The 26,138-nt window shown below is 43.4% G+C and overlaps 1 protein-coding gene across 2 annotated transcripts in view; it reads left to right on the top strand.

The window, feature by feature from the left end:
• The first annotated feature begins 1,361 nt into the window (after positions 1–1,361).
• SLC25A26 (solute carrier family 25 member 26) overlaps positions 1,362–26,138 on the top strand; it is a 122,698-nt gene continuing 97,921 nt past the window's right edge. For both annotated transcript variants that reach the window (XM_033141263.1, XM_033141262.1), the window contains exons 1-3: positions 1,362–1,474; positions 7,255–7,411; positions 11,257–11,366. In XM_033141263.1, the coding sequence (XP_032997154.1) occupies positions 1,442–1,474; positions 7,255–7,411; positions 11,257–11,366 (300 nt within the window). In that variant the 5' untranslated portion in view covers positions 1,362–1,441. The remainder of the gene's footprint in view (positions 1,475–7,254; positions 7,412–11,256; positions 11,367–26,138) is intronic.

Raw genomic sequence — 26,138 nt, 5'->3', positions numbered from 1 at the left:
TGACCCTATAGGAGCTGCCAGTCAAAACAGACAATACTGGGCTCCGGGGACACATATCTGGGTCTGGCATTATAAAGCAGTTTCCCATATTTCTTCTTATAAATCCTGTGTATGTCTCAGTTCTTAACATCAAATGAATTCTACACAGAATTAAATGTAAAGCCCTTAGCTTTCATTTTTTTTTTTTTACAGTGTGATAAGGGGAGGTTATGAAGTTTTTAATGCCTCATTTCTCTGCATGGTATCTGTAACTGAACGCAATCTTTTCAAATTGTGAAGAGGAGCAATGAAAACCTTTCCTTAAATAGCTAAACAGCACACATTCCAAGTCCTCTTTTTAAAGTTGCATGCTATTGTTAAAACAAAATAAAAAATAAAAAAATCCTTCCAGTAGCACCTTAGAGACCAACTAAGTTTGTTCTTGTTCTTGGTATGAGCTTTCGTGTGCATGCACACTTCTTCAGATACCTGAAGACGTGTGCATACACACGAAAGCTTATACCAAGAACAAACTTAGTTGGTCTCTAAGGTGCTACAGGAAGGATTTTTTTAATTTTAATTTTTGTTTTGACTATGGCAGACCAACATGGCTACCTACCTGTAACTGATGCTATTGTTAATATGCTTTATTTGGACTACCTGTGAATAGTTTCCATCAAGATTATTACTGCAAGAAGGGAAGCTAGGTTGGAATTAACTATTATGCTTAATAAACTTTAGAATTTTGCTTCTTCTGTGGCATTATTAGCTGGAAGATTTCCCCAAAATGCAGTTCAGTTTGCCCTTTAATCCACCCAGTAGGCTACTTTAAACTGGCACATACTGTTAACTTTCCACCATAATTTAATAGGGCGGGTGGGAGCTACTTTATTATCAATTATCCTTTATAACGTGCTCTCTTTTTAAAGGGTGTATAAACACTGCTTAATAGCACACATACACACACTACTAAATATTCCATAACACAGATATAGATAAAATATCACCCACACGGCCGACAGGTATTTCTCATCTACACTCCAAAATGGATTATAATCATCCTTCTGCTATTTTTTACAAAATATTTTTTTATTAAATATTTCTTACTTTACAAAAATACGTGCATTGCCTCCCCCCCCCCCCAGTTTTGTTTTCTACAGATCAGTTTCCTTTGTAGTGAGACATTAACATTGCATGCCGTATTAGAACGGTCAAGCGACAGAGGAAGGTGCCAAGGGCACAGAAAAGAGGGCAAATGCTTCACCGCGGCTTCGCTCTCCGACGCCGCGCACGCGCTTGCTGCAAGCGCTCGGCCCTGAACTCTTCGTTAGCGGAAGCTGATTGAGCAAGCGCTGGTCATGTGACAGACCAGGGGGTGGGGCGGAAGGTTTCAATATGGCTGCGCCCATGTGCAACGAGTATCGGGTGTGTTTACAGCGTGCGGCTGAAGTTTTGTGCGCACATGGATCGAGGGGATTTCTTGGTCTCTCTGACGGTGAGAGAAGCAAACGCAAGCAGCGTTGCCGGATTCAATTAAGGGAAGGGTGGGGCGGCGGGGGTGGGGATGAACGGTGAGATTTTGTTCAGCCTAAAGGCATTTACAGAATTGACCCCCCTAAACTGGAATTAAAAAAAATTAACAAATTGTCCAGTAGCACCTTAGAGACCAACTAAGTTTGTTCTGGATATAAGTTTTCGTGTGCATGCACACTTCTTCAGATACCTAAACTGGGATCCTAAACTGGGTTCAAGGTTTTGTGCGTACAAACTGTCCTGCCAGTCTGTTTGGCAGAGATCTTGCTTTGCTTTATTAACTATCCCCAATGTGTCTAGCTTGGCTTGTTTGTGTGAGCCTCCTGGAGAATCTTCTTAAACGTTTTGGGAGCCTCCAGGTTTGTTCTCTATCTTGTGGTGGGTGATCAGAATGGCAGGGTGGTGGTAGAAGTCGGTCTTACTCCTAAGTAAGCATGGTTAGGATCGGAGCCTGTGTTTGTGTGTGCACGCGCATTGAGGAAAGGAATTCAAAAGAAAAAACACGCTCTAGTTTTATTTGTTGTAGTTATGGCTGATTACAGATATGTGATGAGAAGCTAGATGGATGTTGCTTGTCAAGTGATGGTTAAAAAAACACACAGTGCCATCCTATCCATGCCTGTGTACTCAAAAGTAACCCCCACTGAGTTCAATAAGACTTAATCCCTGGAAATCTAAGATTGCAGGACTTGCTGCTTTAACTTTGTAGGTTGTCAGAGCAGTGTACATGGAAAAGTAGTATGTATGGTTCAATGTGAGGTAGAGAGCATTACAGTGCAGTTCTGTGTCTTCTCAGAAGTAAGTCCTATCATTCAGTTGGGTTCACTCACAGGTAATTGGGATTAGGGTTGCATCTATAAACCATAAACATAGGTTGGATAGAACCTATGAGCAAATTTTCAAGTTTTCCATTACAGATTCTTCTTCTTCTTCTTCTTCTTCTTCTTCTTCTTCTTCTTCTTCTTTTAAAAGAATATCAATCTCTACAGAATAAAATTGCAAAAGTGTGTAGGGATGTTTTCTGGGTATGAAAATGCATACCTGACTTTTTTCTTGGCAGTTATCTTGTTGGAGGAGAACATATATAAAATATTAAATTTTTTATTTGTGATTCATGGCACTATACTGAGTATCGCTTGGAAGTCTAGAAAGATTTAACAATCCAATCCTTAGCATATTTTTTTTGGAAGAAGTTCAATACAATTTATTTTCTGATTAGTGTATTTACAATTGCAGGCTCAGGCAGGCTTCATGCAAATTTGGGGAGGATTTGCAGGCCTCCAAGCAACATTTTATCAGCCCTATTACAGACTACAGTACAGTGGTACCTTGGGTTAAGTACTTAATTCGTTCTGGAGGTCCGTTCTTAACCTGAAGCGTACTTAACCTGAAGACCACTTTAGCTAATGAGACCTCCTGCTGCCGCTGCGCCGCCAGAGCACGATTTCTGTTCTTAAGCCGAGTTCTTAACCTGAAGCGTTATTTCTGGAAACAAAATAGGAAATTCTTTCCAGTAGCACCTTAGAGACCAACTGAGTTTGTTCTTGGTATGAGCTTTCGTGTGCATACACACTTCTTCTTCAGTTATTTCTGGGTTAGCGGAGTCTGTAACTTGAAGCATATGTAACCTGAAGCGTACTTAATCCGAGGTACCACTGTAGTAGCTTTCCATTGTAACACATCCTGCATATATTTGTGTAATAACATGGAATTGAATAAGTATATAACATGGCCAAAACAACAACAAAACCCCCAAACCCAAACAAACCCCATACTGTATTATAGGCCTAATCTATAATTTAGCCTGACTTTTCTCCTGCACACAGTAATGGGCTTGTGTGGCCTCTTCCACGTGGAGCATTTTGGACTATCAGGTTCCTTTTTAATTGTGCTGATTTTCATTCTCTTTTCTTGTACCATTTGGGAAAACAATTGGCATTTGGTGGCTTTTAGTAACAGAATTATAGAATTGTATACTAACCCCCAGCATGGGAGCATACCTTGTAAATCTTATGTTTTTTATCCAGTTTTAGAAAAACAAGTGTACAGTATTGTAAAATAAAATTAACAAAAATTAGAAACATTGAACATATTACGTTGCTAATTTGGCATAACATTGTATCACCTCAATGGAAATAGTAAGTTTAAAAGCTCTCTGCCTTGTGTGTGTGCTTTCAGCCAGCAGCCAAGCACGTAAAGCTGAAATTGTGCAAGTTAAATGCGCGCAAGATGTGAGTCAACTGTGTAACAACTAATTAAAGCAATAATTGACCATCACTATTTCTCAGTTCTCCATTTGTAAGTTGAGAATATGTACTTACGAAGCTACACTATACTATTTAGCAGCAAGGTCAACTTATAGTCACACCCTATCAGAGGCTGGCTCTTTACAGTATTGTTTTCTCTGACTGTCAAGGTTTTGGCAAAGCTGTTTCCCTTGAATTCCTTTTAAAATGATGGGGATTTAACCTGACAGCATGCAGCTGATCATTTACTGTGCTATGGGCTCTTCTCAAACATTTTTGAAGTTAAACATGTCCAGGCCCCTCACCATCACAGCCCTGAAGCAGACCCAAACTAGAAACCCTGCATACAAAGGTGACAGAAGAACACATTTGCCTTGAGCTGCAAAGGCAGTTGCATGCAAATATTTCTATTTATCAGCTTTCAAGCTGCAGGTGTAGCATTGCAAAGGGAGTGACTAAATCCCCTTGTTGTGATAAAAACAAAACAAAAAACCATTATGGTTTTCCACAGGTGGAACAAACAGCTAGATATTTGTGCTCTCCTGCAGATGCTCTATTAGCCACTTCATGAATTTAAATTACGTTTTAAGGTACAGAAGTTTGAAATCCAAAGAAGCAATTAGTAACTTTTGATTCATGCTTTTTGCCAGGTGGCTAGATTAAAATCGGATCAATTTTGTTTTCCCCCTTTTTAATCACTTGCTACAGATAAGAATTGTGATGGAGAAGAAGCTAGAAGGATATAGCTTGCAGGGGGTTGCAAAATCAATGCATGCAAAATAGCCAAGCTGATTAGAAGAGTAATTAACTTATTGATTAAAACTTTAACTGTAGCCAGAGAGCCCCTCTTGAATGGTATGGAAAAGAATATCGGAAGTGGGGGGTGGCTTCCCTGGGCTTCTGCCATCAAGATATTCAGCAGTACTTTGTGAACTGAAATTAATTACTGTTTGATTTATTTTCAAAGAAAATGAACATTTGATGTATCTTGGTTTGGAAGAACCTGCTGCTGCTGGTGTGTGTGTGTGTGTGTTTTAGGACAACACCATTTAATTTTGCAATGTGATAATGAAGTCTTGTTATCAACATTTTAGTAGCTTAGAGAAATCCTTATTAGCCTACCTAATACACATTACACTTTGAAGATGGCTCAGGAACTGCAGCTGGTACAGAATGCAGCAGTTAGAATGCTTGTAGGTGGCAGGTGATCCTATCACATCAATTCCTTGCTATTTATATTGGCTCCCTGTTCATTTCTAAGCCCAATTTAAAGTGCTCGTTTTGGCCTTCAAGGGCACAAGTGATCGAGGGTGAACCTATGGCCCTCCAGATACTGCCTGTCATCCCTGACCATTGGTCAAGTTGGCTGCGACTGATGGGACTTGTAGTTCAGCAGCACCTGGAGGGCTACAAGTTCATCTTCCTTCCTAAATGGTTTGGACCAGGTTATCTGAAGGACTCTCTGCACCTGTATGAACCTGCCAGAACTTTAAGATTTGCACCAAAGGCTTTGCTCTTTCTGTCCCACCAGTGAGAGCTGTTAGATTGGAGGGAACCAAGAACCGGCCCTTTTCACTTGTGACCCTGTACCATTAACATTCCCTTCCCAGAGAAATGCTAAAGGCCCTTAAAGTCATTTTTATTCCAGCCTGTGTCTGTCTAAATTTAAACCAAATAAAATAAAAAAATTCCTTCCAGTAGCACCTTAGAGACCAACTAAGTTTGTTCTTGGTATGAGCTTTCGTGTGCATGCACACTTCTTCAGCTCATACCAAGAACAAACGTAGTTGGTCTCTAAGGTGCTACTGGAAGGAATTTTTTATTTTTATTTTGTTTTGACTATGGCAGACCAACAGGGCTACCTACCTGTGTCTAAATTTAGTGTGCTGTTCTTTTAAACCATGTTGTTGCTGCTGCTTACAAATTAAGGGGTTGGTGGAGTATTTTATTGCTGCGATGGTCGTGGTAATGTTTTGTTTTTAACTTTGTAAAAACCACCTTGTGAGGACAGTGTGCCCTAAAGGGTGGCTTAAAAATCTTAAAAATAAATAAATAGCCTCTTGATATATCTTGTTTGGCCAGTTGGTAATGTAGTCTTGTCTGACCTGCCTGTGTCTTTGCAGATTTGAAATAATTTGAATCTGTTCAAAATGGCTGCATGAGAGAGATACTATACGCATGAGCTGTGTTGGTCCTTTTTACGATTTGGTGCTTAGTATAATGCTATCAATTAATAAATATTAGCTATCTGTTCATGTCCCTTTGTTGCTGTTCCCACATACTTGTATTCCACAGCAATTTCTTATTCTAACGACGTATCCTTCTAACATAATATGTGCATATCATCAAATTTGCAGATGACACCAAACTGGGAGGGGTAACTAATGCCACGCAAGACAGAATCAGGATTCAAAATGACCTTAACAGATTGGAGAACTGGGCCTTCACTAACAAAATGAATTTCAGTAGGGACAAATGTAAGGTTCTACACTTAGGCAGGAATAACCAACTGTACAAATATAAAATGTGGGGCACTTGGCTTAACGGTAGTACATGTGAAAAGGATCTAGGGGTTTTTAGTGGACCACAAGTTTAACATGAGTCAACAGTGTGATGCAACAGCAAAAAAGGCTAATGCTATTCTAGGCTGCATCAACAGAAGTACTGTATAGTGTCCGGATCAAGGGAAGTAATAGTGCCACTCTATTCTGCCTTGGTCCGACCACACCTGAAATACTGTGCCCAGTTCTGGGCATCACAATTTAAAAAGGGTGTTGACAAGCTGGATCGGGTGCAAGAGGAGGGCAACCAAGATGATCAAGGGTCTGGATACTTTTAATCTGCCTTTGAAAATGTTGTTCAGGAGTACTAGTGGGTGACTAGTACTCTTAAAAAAATCCTCTACTAGCCCTTGTGGAAAGAAAGTTATGGGGCAAAATGTACAGGTACCGTCTAAGAGATTTCTGTGAAATGAAAGTGAGTGGGGTGTGGCCACCTTGACTATTTTCCCTGGTAATGATGAATGTTCCCTGCTGCTATTAGATAGCAACTGCCCCCCTCCGTGTGTGTATGTGATCAATATTGTGTGAACTCCAGAATCAAGACCAGCAAGGATAAGGTTGTTGGGGGGTGGTTGTCCCTCTGATTTTGTGTTATGCTATGCTCCAGACTCTAAAACTGCGGCTTAGAGTTGGCTTAATATCCTGTTTTGCTTGCAAACTGTTAAAGCAGCGTTTCCAGGTTTGTCCTTAAATGGAAGCTAGGGTAAAACCTGAAACTTTGTTTGTTCAGCTGCTTGCACAAAGGGAGGAGCTAAGCAGCAGAAATGAGGCTCCGTGCGCCATTGCACAACCTGTCCATTTTCTGGTTTATTAAACTGAGAAATTAATCACGTGAACCTGCCCAGCATGTTCTTAACTTGACCTACCAGTAGTCTGTCTCTCTCTCTCCACCTCCACCCCAGTTAACATGAAAATTTTTCTTTTCTGTTTTGAAGGCTGGTGGGCTAGCTGGAGTGTGTGTTGACCTGATATTGTTCCCCTTGGATACAGTCAAGACAAGACTGCAGAGTCCTCAAGGATTTAAGAAGGCTGGTGGCTTCCGTGGCATCTATGCTGGTGTTCCTTCTACTGCTGTAGGGTCCTTTCCAAATGGTAAGGAGGCCGTTTATACATTCTGTTACAGGTGGGTAGCCGTGTTGGTCTGCCATAGTCAAAACAAAATCAAAAATTCTTTCCAGTAGCACCTTAGAGACCAACTGAGTTTGTTCCTGGTATGAGCTTTCGTGTGCATGTATCTGAAGAAGTGTGCATGCACACGAAAGCTCATACCAGGAACAAACTCAGTTGGTCTCTAAGGTGCTACTGGAAAGAATTTTTGATTTTGTTTTATACATTCTGTATTTGTGATCAATGCTGCTGCCTCTTAACTAACCGCTGGTTGGTTTCAGGCCCGAACTTTGCTAGTACCTCTGAAAAAGGCTTGAAGGCATCAAGATGGTGTGAAAATGAGGCCCCTTATCTTTTGGATACTATTATCCTTCTCTTTCATGGGAGAAATCAGACCAGATAAAATTTTGGATTTATCTAGAACAGTAGTTCTCCAACTCCCCCCCCCCCCCGACCACTTGGAAATAACTGAGCGTCTTGGCAGACCACATAATTATTACTTTCTTCTACTGTGGGAACTGTAAGGTTCTGTGCTAGATGCTGGATGGTTTTCAATTGTACATTTTGCTCCTTTTATTTCTTACACTCGTGTTTTATTGTATTGCATTTTGAATTCCATATACCGTAATTCTATGGGATTCAGATGGCAAGCCTTCTTCACAGACATGCCGCAGACCACCTGAATGAAACTTACGGGCTGCTGGTGGTCTGCAGTCCACAGTCTGGGAACCCCTGGTCTAGAAGTAATGGTTATAATAATCACAGGTAACACATGTAAAAGGTAAAGGGACCCCTGACCATTAGGTCCAGTCGTGTCCGACTCTGGGGTTGCGGCGCTCATCTCTCTTTACTGGCCAAGGGAGCCGGCGTACAGCTTCCAGGTCATGTGGCCAGCATGACTGAGCCGCTTCTGGTGAACCAGAGCAGCGCACGGAAACGCCGTTTACCTTCCCAGCGGAGTGGTACCTATTGATCTACTTGCACTTTGACGTGCTTTCGAACTGCTAGGGGGGCAGGAGCTGGGACTGAGCAATGGGAGCTCGCCCCGTCACTGGGATTTGAACCGCTGACCTTTTGATCAGCAAGCCCTAGGCTCTGTGGTTTAACCCACAGCGCCACCCGTGTCCCGGAAGGTACAGGTGATGAAATGGATGTAATCCTTACAACAACCCAGAGGCAAGTCAGTATAATTGTCCCCATACTGCAGGTGAGGGTGTAGATGGGGACTGAGGCTTAAAGAGTGGATTCTTAAGACCGCCTTGTAAGTTCATGGCCTAGTGGAGATTCAGACAGGGCACACCCTCATTGTATCTCAGTCCCTTAACTGCTATGGGCCGGATTCAACTAACTGGTTCTCCTCCCCTGCATGCCCCTGCCCCTGCCCCCCCCCCAGTTGACTCAGAGCCGGGGTTTGGAGAACGCCCAGAACAGCACAGGGAGAAGAGAGTTTGCTTCGTCAGTGCAAGCCCTTTCGCCCACACTGACAGAGCAGTCTCCTCTGTTGCTTCATTGAATTCTTTCCTATGTTTCGCATTTAGCCCAGTATTGTCTACTCTGTGGTTTTGCTTTTTTAAAACCATAATTTTGCTATGTTCAAATGCTGGGAGTCCACATTGCAGTTACAAGTTTGCTGTTGCTTATCACGAGAACATGGCTTAGCGTTACATTTGAATAGGCTTATTGTAAATGTTGATGGAACTTAAAAGAAGCAAGGCCAAGCAATGCCCTTACTCTTTTCTGAGCACTTTCAGCTTGACTTCTGCTGGTGGATGTCATTGGAAGTTTGCAGAAGCATCCTCGGGCACCTTCAAACCTTCCAAGCCCTTCATAAGATGATATGAAAATTTTCTGTTCTCCATCGTCTGTGCTCTTATCTCCTTTTGGAGATGATAAGCATCTTTTGATTAGCAACAGAGGGCGACAGACGGAGAGGAGCCCTGTCACACAATTAAAAACTCTTCCTCTGGTTCACTCCTTTTGTTCTGCACCATTTGCGTTTTTACAGCACAATCCTGTGCACATCGGCTCAGAAGTTCAGTTCAGTTGAGCTCAGTCGGACTCAGTCGCACAGGTTGTTGTGTAAATGGATTACTGTGTTACATTCTGAACCGCTTTCTGTTTATTGGGATGCAGCAAGAGTTAGGCATTTTAAATGGCCTTTGATTGGACAGAAGGCAGATTTTTAGACCCTCCCCTCCTTTCCGTACAAAATACCGTATTCACTTGTATCTAATGCGCACCTTTTTTTGGCCAAATTACGTTGCGAAAATTAAGGTGTGCATTGGATTTGATGTTGCGTTAGACTCGAGTAAATACGGTACTGCTGCAGTTTCAACATCTAATTTTACTTTTATGCCACCATTTTGGTATTTTGGATTTGTGGCTTTTTTAAAGGAAAATGGAACATTCACAATAAAAGGTGACTAGAGTTGGTGTTTCTGAAGACCTGGAAGTCCTACTTGAATTTTGAATTGCTCATTCCTGTACAGTCTGCTGTGTAGTTCCCCAACTTTATTTTAAAACTTCGTTGAGTTTTTAAAAAGCTGTTTATATGTTTTGATGCAAGAAATCCTCCCAGTGGAGGCTGGTCCATTAGGACAAATGGGGCACTGCCCTAACAACAGACTGGCACCAGTTTCTGAATTCCAGCTGTTTGACAGTGGCAAACACAACATTACTTTCCTTGCCTGAAATGAAGAGAGCTAACACAGAGTGGATGTATGTGTGAAATAATTGTGTGCTCAGTTCAGTTCTGTCATGGAAAACAAATTGTTACGCTTGGCAGGCACTGTTCTTTAATTCTTTTTATTTTTAAAACCCCTCTTTATTTCTTTTAAAAAACTTTTCTTCTATTCATTCTAATTGTGTGCCTTTTGCACCTGCTAGTGTTGTACAAACGAGGGCTGTAGCTGTCAGTGGGTAGAGCACATGCATTCAGAAGGTCCCAGGTTCAATCTCTGGTATCTCCAAGCAGGGCTGCCTGAAACCCCAGAGAGCGGCTGCCAATCTGTGTTGACAGTACTGAGCTAGGTCAGCCAAAAGTCTGACTCGGCATAAAGCAGCTGCCGATGTTTCTATATCTTACTAAAATTCCTTGTACAGTGGCACCTTGGTTCTCAAACTTAATCCGTTCCGGAAGTCCGTTCCAAAACCAAAGCGTTCCAAAACCAAGGCGCGCTTTCCCATAGAAAGTAATGCAAAATGGATTAATCTGTTCCAGACTTTTAAAAACAACCCCTAAAACAGCAATTTAACATGAATTTTACTATCTAATGAGACCATTGACCCATAAAATGAAAGCATTAAATAATGTACTGCAGTCACACAATCAATCAATCAGTAGCTGAACTGGGTTCCACACAGTCACAAAAACAAGAAACAAAAAAGCCGCAAAAACAAAAATGCAAAATAAATAGCAAAAACAGACAGACCACAGCGTAACACTCACAACGGAAGTGTGGCACTCAAATAATAATAATATAATAAAAAAATTTATTTTGTTCGCAAACTGGAACACTTACTTCCGGGTTTGCAGTGTTTGGGTTCCAAGTTGTTTGAGTAACTACCAAGGCGTTTGAGAACCAAGGTAGCACTGTAGTTTTTTTCCCCCCTAGCATTTTTGGCCACTGCCTTCTCCCTGCTTCTGGAGATTTACATTCTGAATGATGTGCGGGTGGGGCAGGAATTTTGTCTGGACACTTGCCTTGGGCGAGATGCTAGGAGATCTTCACCTTATACCACTTGAAGTGTAGTTGCTGTTGCACCCACAGTTGCATGTATTATCAGAGGGGACCCCTGAGTAGCTTAACAGACACTGTCTTCTGTTTCAGCTGCTGCCTTCTTTGCCACCTACGAGTTTACAAAAGCCACGCTCCGCAAAGATGCATCTCCATATTCATCTCCTCTCACGCACATGCTGGCCGCTTCCTTGGGAGAAGTTGTAAGTAGAAGTTCAAATCTGTTTTTCACAAGAGGGGGATGGGGGAGAGTGAGCAGGTGCACGTCTGAACAAGGGCGTCATTTTGTAAGGGATTTCTGCCATCACCGGCTGCCTAGTGTAGGCTTTGGAAGGATAACGAACCCATTGGTAGCGTTGATCTATATCCAGAGGGACAAAATGCCTAAGTATCAAGAGGTCTAAAATAGGGCAGGTTCGGTATCTGGAGTGTTTATATCCTGCCAATTAACTGAAAATCTTGAGGCAGCTTTAAAATATATTTAAAATGCAATAAAATGCACAAGAGTTACTATGCTGGGGGAAAATTCTGTGTACCGTACTTTTCTGTGTAAAAGGCTAGTTTTTTTCCCGTAAAACCATGCTAAAAATGGCGGTTGTCTTATACATGGGTAGTACATAGGGTGGACGTTTGATTGGTTGCTGCCACGGCCGTTAGTGGCTATTGTGCATGTTATTGGTTGCTGCGTCAATGGGTGGTGTTGATTGGCTGACGCTGCGGCAGTTGGGCGGGCGATTGGCAGCTTTTGCCGGTGAGGGGACAGATGAGAGGGGGATTTTGCGATGCGTGCGGGTGACCGATTTTTGTCAACCCCCCCCCCCAAGAAAAGCTCAACAACTCTGTGCAACCCTCCGTAAAAAAGCTCGACAACTGTGTGCCATCTCTCTCCCCCCCCCCATTTTCTTAAATTTGAGTCCCCTCAAATAGGGGGCATCTTATACATGAGGGGGTCTTATACACGGAAAAGTATGGTACGTTTTGCCCTGGTTCTGTGCTGGCCTGAAAGTTTTAAGCAATTGGTTTGAGTCGAAGTCCTCCTGGGCCAGGACTTTGTCATGCTTCTGTCTTTCACATGAGTTTGTCATGCTGCTGTCTTTCACAGCTTCTGGTGGTAGATGCAGGAGACACTTGCGGCCTCTCCTCCTCCAGTCCGTGGTTGGTGCCTTTTGCCCCCCTGTCATCGTAACAGGGAAACATTGCAGATATGCATCCGTTGCTTTCCACTGAGCCCTTCAGAAAGAGTTGCAGTGTCTCGGATGGACCATGTTCTTTCTAGCGGGGGACGGACGGACGGAGATTGCAGCTGCTGTGCAATTTGAGGCTTCAGGATCCTATTACTTGTTAAGGGAAGCATATTCTATAGCAGGCTTCCTCAACCTCGGCCCTCCAGATGTTTTGAGACTACAATTCCCATCATCCCTGACCACTGGTACTGCTAGCTAGGGATGATGGGAGTTGTAGGCCAAAAACATCTGGAGGGCCGAGGTTGAGGAAGCCAGTTCTATAGAGACCTCCCTTAGAACATCAGTTACGTTTCAGGGCGACGGTCTCCCTGTTAAAGCAGCACTCTGCAGAAGCCTTCTAAAATGTGTATGTTTGTGTATGTGTGTTCTTTCTTCTTCTTCTTGATAAAAAGCCAGGCTGCCAAATATTTGAATTTGGAGTTTGGTTCAGTTTCCTCAGAGGTGAGGCAATTGAGGGGGAGATTCATTCCCCTCCCCCCCACTACCTATTGATTGTTACCTGATTGATCCCTCCCCCCTTTTGGCGCGTCTCAAATTGCACGCAAAATGGTGAAAGTTGTAATTATAGTTTTATTGATTAGTCATTAGGTTTTAATCAAGCCGTAACCACTGGGAAAGGCTGTTATTTCGACATCCCTCCAAATGTCTTAATTGCTTGGTTGCAACCAGCGGCTTTTATGCCGCTCTGCAAGGAATGAGTCAAAAGCACAAGTAGTAGTAGTAGTAGTAGTAATAATAATAATAATAATTAATAATTTATTTATACCCCTCCCATCTGGCTGGGTTTCCCCAGCCACTCTGGGCAGCTCCCAATTGAATATTAAAAACACAATAGAGCATTAAACATTAAAAACTTCCCTAAACAGGGCTGTTGTGTTCCAGAATCGCGAAGAAGCCTCTCTTAGCATTTTCTGGTCTGCTGGGCTATTGCCAAATTGCTGCCCTTCTCTAGAATGCAGTGTCAGTGCTGATTAGGAGGTTATTGTGTCTGCTGTTTCTTCTGGATTCCTAGGCACCAACGGGGGAACTGATTTTCTATCCTGTGGCAAACAGGGGCGTGCCCCTGCAGGAGAGCCGCCTCTGCAAAATATGTCATTGCCGCTACCTCCGTTATTTCCCCGGCTTTGAAGCTGGAGGCGCTTCAGATCCATGGGATTTCATTTGAGTAGGGAAGCAACGCTCTCGAATCCAACAGCCCTGTTGTTTTCATGCTCTTTTCCTTTACAAGTGAAGAGTGTGGACCTGTGCTGGTTAGGTAGATGCACTGAGAGACAACTCCAGATCTATGCAGGGTATCAATTTTTGGCTCCTGATTCCAAGTGTGTTTCTTGAGGATTCTGACGAAAGAATGGAGAACTAGTGGGTTGCATGAAAAATAACACAAGCAGTAGATTCCAACTGGAATAATAGAATTGTAGACTTGTAAGGAGCCACGTGGCTATCTAGTTCAACCCTCTGCAATGCAGGAATTTTTTTTGGAGAGGGTTAGGGAAATATTTGGGGTAATAATAATAATAATAATTATTATTATTTACTATTTATTCCCCGCCCATCCGGCTGGGCCTCACCAGCCACTCTGGGTGGCCTCCAACAAAATATTAAAATACAATAGTCCTTCAGATATTAAAAGCTTCCCTAAACAGGGAAATTCAGATGTCTCCTAAAAGTCTGGTAGTTGTTTTTTCCTTTGACATCTGGTGGGAGGGTGTTCTACAGGGCGGGCACCACTACTGAGAAGGCCCTCTGCCTGGTTCCCTGTAACTTTGCTTCTCGCAGTGAGGGAACCGCCAGAATGCCCCCGGCGCTGGCCCGCAGTGTCCATCTTGATGTCATTAAGAATCAAGATGGCTTCAGAATTGCTTCCCTGTACAGACATGTGGTTTATACACTTATGTATGTGTGTTCATCTTGTGCACTTATGAACGTTTATTCTATATTTGAGACCTAAGAATTCTTATAACAATGGCACCAATCATTCCGGAAGGGTCCAACTTCACAGGAGGGAGCAGGTGGCGCTGTGGTCTAAACCACTGAGCCTCTTGGGCTTACCGATCAGAAGGCTGGGAATTCGATTCCGTGTAACGGAGTGAGCTCCCATTGTTCTGTCCCTGCTCCTGCCAACCTAGCAGTTCGAAAGCGTGCCTGCACAAGTAGATAAATAGGTACCACTGAGGTGGGAAGGTAAACAGCGTTTCCGTGCGCTCTGGCACTTGCCGCAGTGCCCCTTTGCGCCAGAAGCAGTTTAGTCATGGCCACATGACCCGGAAAGCTATCTGTGGACAAATGCCAGCTCCCTCGGCCTGAAGCAAGATGAGCGCCACAGCCCATAGTCGCCTTTGAGTGGACTTAACTATCCAGGGGTCTTTACCTTTACAACATCAGAGTACTGACAGAGGGTTTTTGTGTTTAAATGTTCACCATCACAAACATTTCTGACATATAGAAAGCTGTTGTGTCAGTGCAAAGAGTTCTAGGCAAGACTGCTCCATTTCATGCTAGTTTCCCACATTGCAATGCGTTCTCTCTGTCATATAGAGATAGGCATCTGGTCTGATTCGAATCTCAAAAGTGTGGGCAGGTTGGAAGCACCCCTGCTCTGTAAAGCTTGAGCAATATGGCCAGACTGCGTATCTTGGCTGGATCTCCTGTATTTGCAAATAATCTCCAAAGTCGGCAATGTACCTTGAGTGAAATGCATGTGAACACATGCTCCGTAAATGCGTTCTGTGTACAGGGATTAAGCCGCCGTGTCATAAAGTCATTGAAGCACTTGGCTGCAAAATCGTGAGGTCCCTGGCAAGTTGCAGAACCTAGGCCTCGGCAGGAAGGGAGAATTGTCTCTTGAATGAATCATGCCAGCTTCTGAAATATTCATAAACTACTCGAGACTCTTTGTGTCATGCAAATGCTGGATGTTCTTCCAGGGTGCCTAAACTGGATAGCATTTGGCAAAAAAAAGCGGGGGGGGGGCCCTGCAGAGAAAATGTGTTTTGCTGCCATTAGGACCTGGTGGAGAATACAGAGAAGAAGGGCAGTTATATTGGAAGGAAGCTCAAATTAAGGCTGCAGCTGGAAATTGGCTGTAAATAAAGATGAATAGAGGCAGAGAGCTGCAGATGCTGCCAGCAGATTAATCACACAATTAAAGGCTGAAACCAGCAAATTAGAATCTGTCAAATACATAACCAGCCAGCCAAGGAATCTCTCCAATGCCTACCTTCTTACACTATCATGTGTTTCTTTCCTGGGGTGCATACTCCCCGCCCCTCCTAGCTGCTCCAGTACTTGGATTTCCGATCTGTTGGCAAACTCTTGCTGTGTATGAATTTTTTTTAAAAAAATTAAATTAAAAATGCAAACTTTTTGTGGACTGGTAAACAGGATAGTACTGTCTTTGTGAACCAGTCACTTGGGAAGCCCCACACAGAGCACATTGCGGTAGTCCAAGCATAAGGTTACCTGCCAGTGTGGTATAGTGGTTAAGAACGGTAGACTCATAATCTGGGGAACCGGGTTCGCGTCTCCACTCCTCCACATGCAGCTGCTGGGTGACCTTGGGCTAGTCACACTTCTTTGAAGTCTCTCAGCCCCACTCACCTCACAGAGTGTTTGTTGTGGGGGAGGAAGGGAAAGGAGAATGTGAGCCGCTTTGAGACTCCTTCGGGTAGTGATAAAGCGGGATATCAAATCCAAACTCTTCTTCTTCTCTTCTTCTGCACCACTTGGGCCTCCATGGATGAAAATGGTTCCGATGTCGCGCAGTTTATGCTTCCCCAATAACAAAATGCAGTATTTGCCTCAAAGCTGTCATGGCAACAGCAGCATGCACAGTGACCTGTCTGTCAAGATTACCTGAGTTATCCAAGTGTGCAGCCATGAGTAGCTCAGCTCGGCCTTCATCTAAAGGGCTGTTCCCCTGTGGACTCGCCCACTCACTAAGAGGAAAACGCACTTGTCACTCCAGAGGCACACACTCACTCTGTATCAGAGGGTCCTCCACAAAGCCAGGGTGCCCCAACATCTTTTATAGGGCTATTGGGTAGTCAACTCTGATGAAGCCCAGTCTCCTCCCTCACAATATTTTTGCTGGAGGTGATGCCTGGAGAAGTGGGTTTCTGGGTAACAGGAAAGGCCAAGTGGCAGCCATCAAGCACACCCCCAGTTTCCTCTCTCCTCACTGCCTGGAAAAAAAACATCCCAGCAGTGTCTTTACTTGATGGAAAACCCTTGATACCCATGATCCAAATAATTAGCGTTAGTTTTTCTAAAGCGCAAAAGCGTTTTGCAATCCCTATCCAATTTGCTTCAAGCTGCGTTATTACCGCCCGCCATCTTAAAAGATGCAGAGCTTGGAAGCAGCCGGCACGTGAAGCTGAGTGGCTAAGCTTTAAATTTGGCTGGAGAGTTTCTTGGTCCGAGCTCGGCAATCTGTCCAGCGCATCTTTTCCTCATCTCCCTCTCCCCTGCGGATAACTTCAGAACGTTTTATCCCTGCGTACTTCTGATTCTGCCGCAGGAGCTGTGGAAGTATATGAAAGGGAAGCCAGGTCATATTTTTTTTTTAGGATGTCAGAAGCGAAAGAATTAGACCTTTGGTGACGCTGGCAGCCATCTGTCTGCAGGCTGTGTCTGCTGCCTCCCTCGGAGGCCGAGGGTGTGGGTTCACGCTGTGACAGGAGTGCAGATATATCTTTGTCTCTTGTCATGAGGCGGCTGCTGTAATGCGGATGGTCTTTTGAATCATTCTTTCTGATCACATCCCAACCTGCCTGCCTCTGATTAGGTGATGAGCTGATGAGATAAAGAAGGAGTGATGGATGATATCAGCCTGTGATAACAAGTTCACATAAAAACAAGTTAAAATGATAAAAAAATTCTGGAGTTTGAAGGAGGAAAAAAGGTGCTTTTGAGGCATACTTACTTTGAAAGGTTCTTGGAGTTTTCTTTAGAGGGACTGCCATTGCATATGCGAAAGTAAAGTTTTTAATAAGAGTGAAAGGATTAGATTTCCTGCCTCCTCTAGCCCCTGGCAAAATTGGTAACTTTATATTATAGTGTATATACTGTATATGTGTGTGTGAGAGAGGGGGTTGGTGGTTGTGGGAGAGGGTCCTTATTTGCTGAGGTGCCTCTAGGTTGAACTGAATTTATTAACAGTTACAGGTAGGTAGCCGTGTTGGTCTGCCATAGTCAAAACAAAATAAAAAATAAAAAAAATTCCTTCCAGTAGCACCTTAGAGACCAACTACCGTAAGTTTCTTCTTGGTATGAGCTTCCGTGTGCATTCAGGTATCTGAAGAAGTGTGCATGCACACGAAAGCTCATACCAAGAACAAACTTAGTTGGTCTCTAAGGTGCTACTATTAGGGACCCAGGTGGCGCTGTGGGTTAAACCACAGAGTCTAGGGCTAGCTGATCAGAAGGTCGGCGGTTCGAATCCCTGCCACGGGTTGAGCTCCCGTTGCTCGGTCCCAGCTCCTGCCCACCTAGCAGTTCGAAAGCATGTCAAAGTGCAAGTAGATAAATAGGGACCGCTCCGGCGGGAAGGTAAACGGCGTTTCCGTGCGCTGCTCTGGTTCACCAGAAGCGGCTTTGTCATGCTGGCCACATGACCCGGAAGCTGTCTGCGGACAAACGCCGGCTCCCTCGGCCTATAGAGCAAGATGAGCGCCGCAACCCCAGAGTCGGACACGACTGGACCTGATGGTCAGGGGTCCCTTTACCTTTACCTTTTTAAGGTGCTACTGGAAGGAATTTTTTTATTTTTTTATTTTGTTTTGAATTTATTAAGTTAGCTCGTTTATCTGTAGGCCACTTTTCTGGACAAAGCCTCTTCTGGGAGATGCATATCTGCGGTCGAAATCCCTGTCTGGACCTGCTCTTTCTTTCTTTCCTGACTGTATGCAGCAAAAGCACAGCAAAGGCTGTAACTGTGGTGGCAATTTCACTCCACCTGGTTGCCGCAGTCTGAAGCCAGGCCTGCCCCTGCAGCTGAGTGAAGGCTCTTCCTATTATCATACTATCCCTGCAGAACAAATACGCTAAAGTCTACAGGAGAGACAGCTGGCATAGGGAAAATGGCAGCCGAGGGTTAATTGCCTATGACGAGACTTTAGCTGCTCCCTTCCACCCCCTCTTGGTTTTCTCCCCCTACCCCACCCCCAGTCAACGTCCTGTCACTACAGGGCATGCTCAGTCCCCACTGAGCTTCTTGTGCTGGTGGTGTTGGATTCGAAATCCTGCCTCCTGATACCTGTGTGTTCCCTTGACCATTTCAGCTACATAAGGATCCGTACTCACAGAAAGGCTGCGCTTCCGCCCTTGAAACTCTGGAAGTTTCAGCTGGTGCAGAACGCTGCAGCTGGACAGCCTGCTGCTAACACAGCGCTTAAAAGCTTGCACTGACCGCCCCCCCCCATATGTTTCCAGGCCAGGTTCAAAGTATTAATTTCTGAGGCCTTTAACAACGTGGGTCCAGGATATTGCAAGGGCCACCTGATCTCTTATATATGAGCTTGATCGCTGAGATACTTGGGAGAGTTGCTGGTGATAGTCCCGTATGGCTCAGGCTCACGGCTACTGGATACTGTGCATTTAGTGTAGCTGGCCGAAGCCTGTGGAACTCCCTCCCACCTGAGATTAGACAGGCACCCTCCTTGCTGAACTTCAGGCACACGACCAAGACTTTCTTATTCCAGCAGGCGTTTTAAGAAAGTGTTTTGTTTTATGATGAAATTCTATTCCCTTTTCTATGGGTAGTTAGGCTGCATATAAACGTGTTTAAAATAAAATAAAATAGATCAGGAGTTTGCTGTTTGTACATGCAATACATATCTTCCTTGCCCCTCTGCACCACCAGATGAATTCCTAAATCTTTATTTGCCTTCACTAGAAGCTGTGATTATACTTTACAGGCATTTGTATAGCACACATTTTAAGTGTTTGGAACAGTTCCCATATCTGTAATCCTTACAACAGCCCTGTAAAATAGGCCAGTGTTTCTTTTCCTCATGTTGCATAAAGGCGAGTGATATTGAGGAATGCTTATATCATTACAGCGCAAATCACAAGTGATCTGGAGCCACAAACTGCTGAAGTGCGTATTTACTGAAGGCTGTTTTTTTTAAAACAAACCAAATTTATGTTCTTCTAATATTACTGAATTCCGTAATCTGTTTTAAACGGATTGCAGTGCAGTCTTGAGCACTAGATGGCAGTATTGGTACACTTATTGAATCCTGTGTATTTAAAGCACATCCCCATTTCAGGAAAAGGATGAGTCCTAATTAACAATTTCTGACACCTGAACAAATGTTTCGTCTCCGAAAAGCAAATATGCTTTCCTTTTCTAGCTTGTTACTTTCCTCCAAATAGTATTTGAAATGAGTTGGTACTTCTACGTCCTCCAGGAATGCATACGTGCGTGTTCAGTAGATTCAAGAACGGCAAAAGGGAAAGGGAAAACTTTCTCACGCAATACATCATTGAATTCATAATTGATAAGTGTTTCACTGCTGGAAGATGTGGCGATAGCTACCTGGTTATATCAAATTAGAGACGTAACTCTTATCAGCTGCTGTTGGCTGCAGTGATGAAATAGAATGATCAATTTCAGAGACAGAGACTTCAGGTTACATACTCCGCTAACCCAGCAATAACACTTCAGGTTAAGAATTTTGCTTCAGGATAAGGACAGAAATCGTGCCTCTTCCTGCTCACTACTTCCAGTTGCCTCTTCAGCTTCCAACACCACCTCCTCCCAGTCTGCTCCCTCTTTTCCCTCTTACCACGCATCATTGTCCCACCACCAGTTCCCTGGCTCTGAGCCTTCTTCCCTTGGCAGTTCCCCAGCTGTTGCCTCCCACCATTCCTCTGTGCCCAGCCAGTCCATGGCAGTCAGTCACAGTAACCCTGAAGTGTGATTCATCAGCATTAGACTCACATTGCCCCTTGGATATTGGATTAAGCTAATAAAGTAGTACAGTGGAACCCTGGATTACACACGCGATCCGTTCACGGGTTGCCATGCGTATCCCGAATGCATGAGAAAAACAACAACAACAACAAACCCGTAAGTAGCACGATTTGAGCGTTTCTGTACATGCGTGAAGTGCACAGAAGCGTCCTGCGCATCCGGGGGTCGTGCACGGGTTGCGCACGCTCCGGAAACGCTTCCGGAATGCGGGCGTTCTTAACTCGAAAGTCCGCAACCTGGGGTGTGCGTAACCCGGGGTTCCACTGTATACAACAGCCCAACAGTTGTTCACCGTTATACCCCTGTTGCAGGTTGGGAGGTTCTGCTGCAAAAAAGTAGCTAACAGCAGCCCTGCAGTGTAGTTCGTTTATTAACATTGTAAGGAAAGGACGAGACTGAGACCGTTCCCAACATTTTATTTTACTTTATTTTATTTTATTTTATTTATTGAATTTACTTACCACCCTATACCCGGAGGTCTCAGGGCGGTTTGCAGAACAAAATCAAAATGTAAAGCCACAAAATATATAATCAAAATAAAAACAACAGCCCAATAACACCCCCCCCCAAACCCCACATTTTAAAAGGGTATAGGATGTCAATCAGATGGTTTAAAAGGAACGTTTTTGCCTGGCGCTTAAAGGCGTATAATGAAGGCGCCAGGTGGACTTCCCTGGGTGAGAGCATTCCACAGACATTGAGGCAGTGCAAAAAAGGCCCGTTCTCATGTTGCCACCCTCCGGACCTCTCGAGGAGAAGGCACGGGAAGAAGGGCCTCAGAAGATGATCTCAGGGTCCCGGGAGGTTAATATGGAAAGAGCTAGTCCTTGAGTTATTGCAGTCCTGAGCCGTTTAAGGCTTTATAGCTCAAAACCAGCACTGTGAATTGGGCCTAGAAACGAATTGGTAGCCAGTGCAGTCGGACCAGGATTGGTGTAATATGCTGAGAGTGCCTTGCCTCATTCTGGCCGCTGAATTCTGTACTAGCTGCTGTTTCCGAACTGCCTTCAGAGGCAGCCCTACGTATAATGCATTGCAGTAATCTAACCTTGAGGCCACCTTTCAGGTTGCGGCAAAAGTCGTTCTAGTTCAATTGTGCCCCCAGACCTCCTTCCAGGAGGGCAGATCACTTGCATGCAGGAGCCTCATGCTCCCTTGAAACAAGATGCAAGTTAGAGCAAGAGTCCTTGTTTGGTGTCAAATTTTCTTTTTTCCAATCCTCTGGGCTGCAGGCTCAGGTCTCTCTCTCTCACGATATTTTGTTGCAGGGCCTTGCTTGTTTTTCTGAATACTAATTGCTGGGCGTAGGCAGAAGGGGGAAGAAAGAAGAGGAGAGTTGTACTCTTCAAGCCTTGCAGCAGGCCTCCCAGAAGCTTCAGGCTGGCCACTGTGACAGGATGCTAGGCGAAATGATTTGGATCCAGAGATTCCTGGGAGAGAAACTTCGCACATGGGGCAATCAGGATGCTGATGGGGGGCCAAGTTACTGTGTTCATCTGCACAGACCCCACTGGTTTAGTTTAAATGCAATGCAACTGCTGAAGAGTGCTTTCTTTCTTTTTATATATATGATTTTTTATTGAATTTTATATACATTCTTTTAAACATTCATTAATATTCACATCTTATATATATTTTTTACTTCCATCAACCACTTCTCAGGATTTTCAATTTTCAAATTTCTTATTGTATTTCCAACTTCACTATTAGTTTTTCTCTCAGCAATTATTACCATCCAAAATTATTTCCATAATATTTCCTAACATTAACCTTACAAAACTTCTTGTGAACCTACTAGCGTGATTTGTTGATCACAATTGTCTTTCAAATATTTCTCAAACGTAGTCCAATCCTTCAGGAATTCCTGGTCCCGCCGGTTTCGAATTCTTCCTGTCATCTTGTCTAATTCTGCACAGTCCATTAATTTTGTCTGCCATTCTTCCTTCGTCGGTAATTCTTCTTGCTTCATTTCTGTGCCAGTAACATTCTCGCTGCCGTTGTTGCATATAGGAACAGTTTTTTAATCTTGTCTATTAATCTCTTTTCTTACAATTCCAAGCACAAATGCTTCTTTTTTATAAATGTATATTTCAACATTTTTTTCATCTCATTATATATCATTTCCCAGAAGCCTTTCACCTTCGCTGAAGAGTGCTGAATGAGGCCTTTATATGTATATGTATATGTGTGTGTGTGTGTGTGTGTGTGAGTGAAAGAGAGAGAGAGAGAGAGAGAGAGCTGGGGTCAGGGGGAAGAGAGAGACAGAGAATTAGGGTCACTCATGACGTATGCGTCCCATTGACTCGTTAGCAAAACGAACAAGCTACAGGACAAGCCTGCTCTGCTGAAAGAAAAGAGAAACTACATTTGTTGCTTTAATACCATGTTTGGAACATCAGCTAAAAAGTCTTTATTACTTTTTAGCCCTGTTTTTTTAAAATGTCTGCACACTTTTCTGCCCCATGAGAGCAAGATGTACATGTTTACAGTGGAGCCAAGCAGCTATAAATGGCATACAGGTGCTTGACAGAAAGCAGCAAGAAACAATAATTAGTTTTGTGCATGGCGAAAAGCACAGAGAGGGCCTGTCTTTGCTTTAGCAGAAAATGGCTTCCCAGAACCCTTTTCGGTGACTGAATTCATCTTTCCGTGACTGGAGATCAATGGCCTCTGTATGCAAAGAATTGTTAAAAATTACAATTTGTATCATACAGATTGCTGAAATATGTTGATTTCCACCCCCACCCCCCTTTTAATTGTGGAAGTTTTCACGTGTGAGATTAGTGGGAGGGGAGTGAGTTAGGCCCCTTATTTATCGTTTTGCCCTGTTTCTTGAAAGCAAATATGAGACCTTTTTCTTCTTCATACTTCAAACTTGCGAGGAGGAAGCAAACCAAAGCCTGCTCCTCTCTGTCGACTGTCTGCGAGATGCGCTTACAAGAAGAATGCAGCAAGTTCAAAGTTCAGATGTAAAGTGAAAATGTCACCTTTCCATCTAGGATGGAATAACAACCCCCCCCCCTTGTCTCCCTGCACAAGAGTGCCATATAGAACCAACCTGACAACAGAATGACATTAACTTTCATACCACTACAATGTGTTGTGCTCTTTTTCTCTCTTTCACGCTCTCTCTTTCTTTTTGTTCCTGTGCAGTGAAATAATTCCCTTGTAGCTCAAATTCAAATCTAAAAGACATCAAAGTATAATATGAAACAAAATGGAAGGCACCGCAAGTGTCTGGGAGAAAATAGAGAGAGGCACATTACTTTGTAGCTTCCCCTCTCATGCCAAGATTGCGACGCCACAGAAGTCAGGAAGCCACAGTAGGTGCCTTGGATCCCCTTGGTAGGTTAGATTGTTTTTCATCTGTAGTATTTCTAAAGTCTTTCCCCTTCTAGCATTAAGGAATACCATTAAAAAACACACACCCCACAACTTAAATATAAGGACATGGTGTGTTATGAAGCGTGAAGTTCTATAAATATTTATGCCAAACTACAAAAAAAGTTGACGGTTCTTATTTTCTCAGTCATATTGGGGTCATTTTGTTGTTTTTGACCACTGGGATTGAAGAGCGCGCACGGCTTTGTACCCTTTTTTAGAATGACATTTGGGTATCCGCGCATCTCTCTCTGGCTCTTGATGAATTGATTTCATTTCACAGGTAACTTTGAAAAAGCATGGACTCGGAAATCAGATCCTACACCTCGTTGGCAACCCAACTTGGTGTAAGCTACTTAGGCGTCATTTCTAAAACTTTTGATGCTGCAACGATCCCATGTAAAATGGGAACTAGTCCTAGTGGGACATGAACATGCATTCAGTTTTGAGCAGTAAATAGAGTTGAGTTTTGTTTTCCAGCACTATGGTTACTTTTTGTGTGTGGAATGCTCTCCCCAGGGAGGCTCACCTGGCGCCTTCATTAAATAACTTTAGGCGCCAGGCGATAACATTCCTCTACAACCAGGCCTTTGGCTGATTAAACAATCTATGGCCTTGAACTAATGTATGCTGTTGTGCAAACTTAAAAAATAAGAAAAATGCTTTAAAAACAAAAAAACAAAACACAAATGTATCTGAAACATCTCGGTCATGGGGGAAAAAATCCACAGTGTTTGCCCAAAGGTGTTTCCCTTTGGAAGAAAGGGAGGGAGGAAAGTCAGTGTTAAATGTATAAAAGAATATCTGATATCTTCTGTAAAGTGTGTGTGTGTGTGTGTGTGTGTGTGTGTGTGTGTGTGTATGTGTATGTGTATGTGTATGTATGAGAGATATGAATCAATTGGATCTGGGTTGTTTGGGTCTGGCTGATCTATTGGAAGATAGAACCAGCTGCAAACAAAGATAACTGGCAGCAAAAACTACTTGAGTATGCAGAAATGACGAAACTTACTGGAGGATTAAGAAATCAAGAAGAGAGAATTTTTAATCAAGAGTTGGGGATCATTTATTAAATATTTAAAGAACCATTGTAAACAGCTTAAAACTTTAGCAGGACCGATATAAACACGTGCAGATGGCGATGTTAAAATTTTAAGTGTAAGAGATTAATTATAATTAGTTTTTAATGTTGGGAAATGCAGAAAAGAAGAAGAGATGACTTATGTAACCGCAGAAAGGGAGGGAGGAAAGTCAATGTCAATGTTAAAGAATATCTGATATCTTCTGTAAAGTGTGTGTGTGAGAGAGAGAGAGGAAGAGAGAGAGAGAAATATGAATCAATTGGATCTGGGTTGTTCGAGTCTGGCTGATCTATTGGAAGATAGTTAGGAGCATAAGAGACTGTCTTATGCCAAGTCATACCATTGGTCCACATAGCTCAGTATTGCTTACACCAGGGTTTCCCAGCTTGAGTCTCCAGCTGTTTTTGGACTACAGTTCCCATCACCCTTGACCACTGGTCCCACTAGCTAGGGATGATGGGAATTGTAGTCCAAAATCTGCTGGAGACCCAAGTTTGGGAAGCCCTGACTGGCAACAGCTTTCTGGGGCTATTAGACAGCAAACGTAGAGTGTGTGTGTGTGTGTGTGTGTGTGTGCGCACACACGCAAAATCGCATTATTGTGTGATCTCCACAACAGAATCAGCCAGACACAGATGATACACCTCATGGTAAGCATGAGGTGGTTTGGGGATGGCTGTGTCCACCATTTTGTGTTATATACCGTACTGCCCTTGGCAGGCATTTTGTGTTGTGCTGCTCCCCTCATAGCAGCCGTCTTGTGACTGTCACCCCTGGCACTCTCTCAGAATTCAAAATGGGCCCACTGTATGGGCCTAAAGTTCTTTGGGCATGGGAAGAGGCACCATTACAGGCCTCTGAGTAAAAATACATTGGATTGGGCAGTATGTTTGCAAGGCAGGACAGGATTGAAGGGAGCAGACATTATTAAACAAAATGAATTCCAGGTTTTCTTGGAATAGTACTTGTCTAACAGGGAGTCTAGCTGTTTTGCTTGTGAGGATCCAGCTCAAAGCTTTCAGCTTTGAAACTCCTCCTGCGATACTAACCCACAGTAGGAGTCATGGTAAATATATTTTCCTGCGGAAGGAGCCTTCCAGGCAATTGTGCAATATTAGGAACAAATTTAGGGACAATATTAGGAACAAACTGAGCAACATGCAGGAAAATTTAGCCCCTTGGTAATATCGTCTTGGTCTTAATTGTTGATAGTTGGTAAAAAGGGCTTATTTGCGGCTGGAGGAATAATTCAGTACAGATTAATTCCGTGTGATACATACTCTGCATTGATGA

Source organism: Lacerta agilis, chromosome 2 (assembly GCF_009819535.1).
Source record: "Lacerta agilis isolate rLacAgi1 chromosome 2, rLacAgi1.pri, whole genome shotgun sequence".
Classification (NCBI taxonomy): Eukaryota; Metazoa; Chordata; class Lepidosauria; order Squamata; family Lacertidae; genus Lacerta; species Lacerta agilis.
The sequence above is the reverse complement of the archived record's forward strand: the minus strand, read 5'-3'. Positions and strand labels throughout refer to the sequence as shown.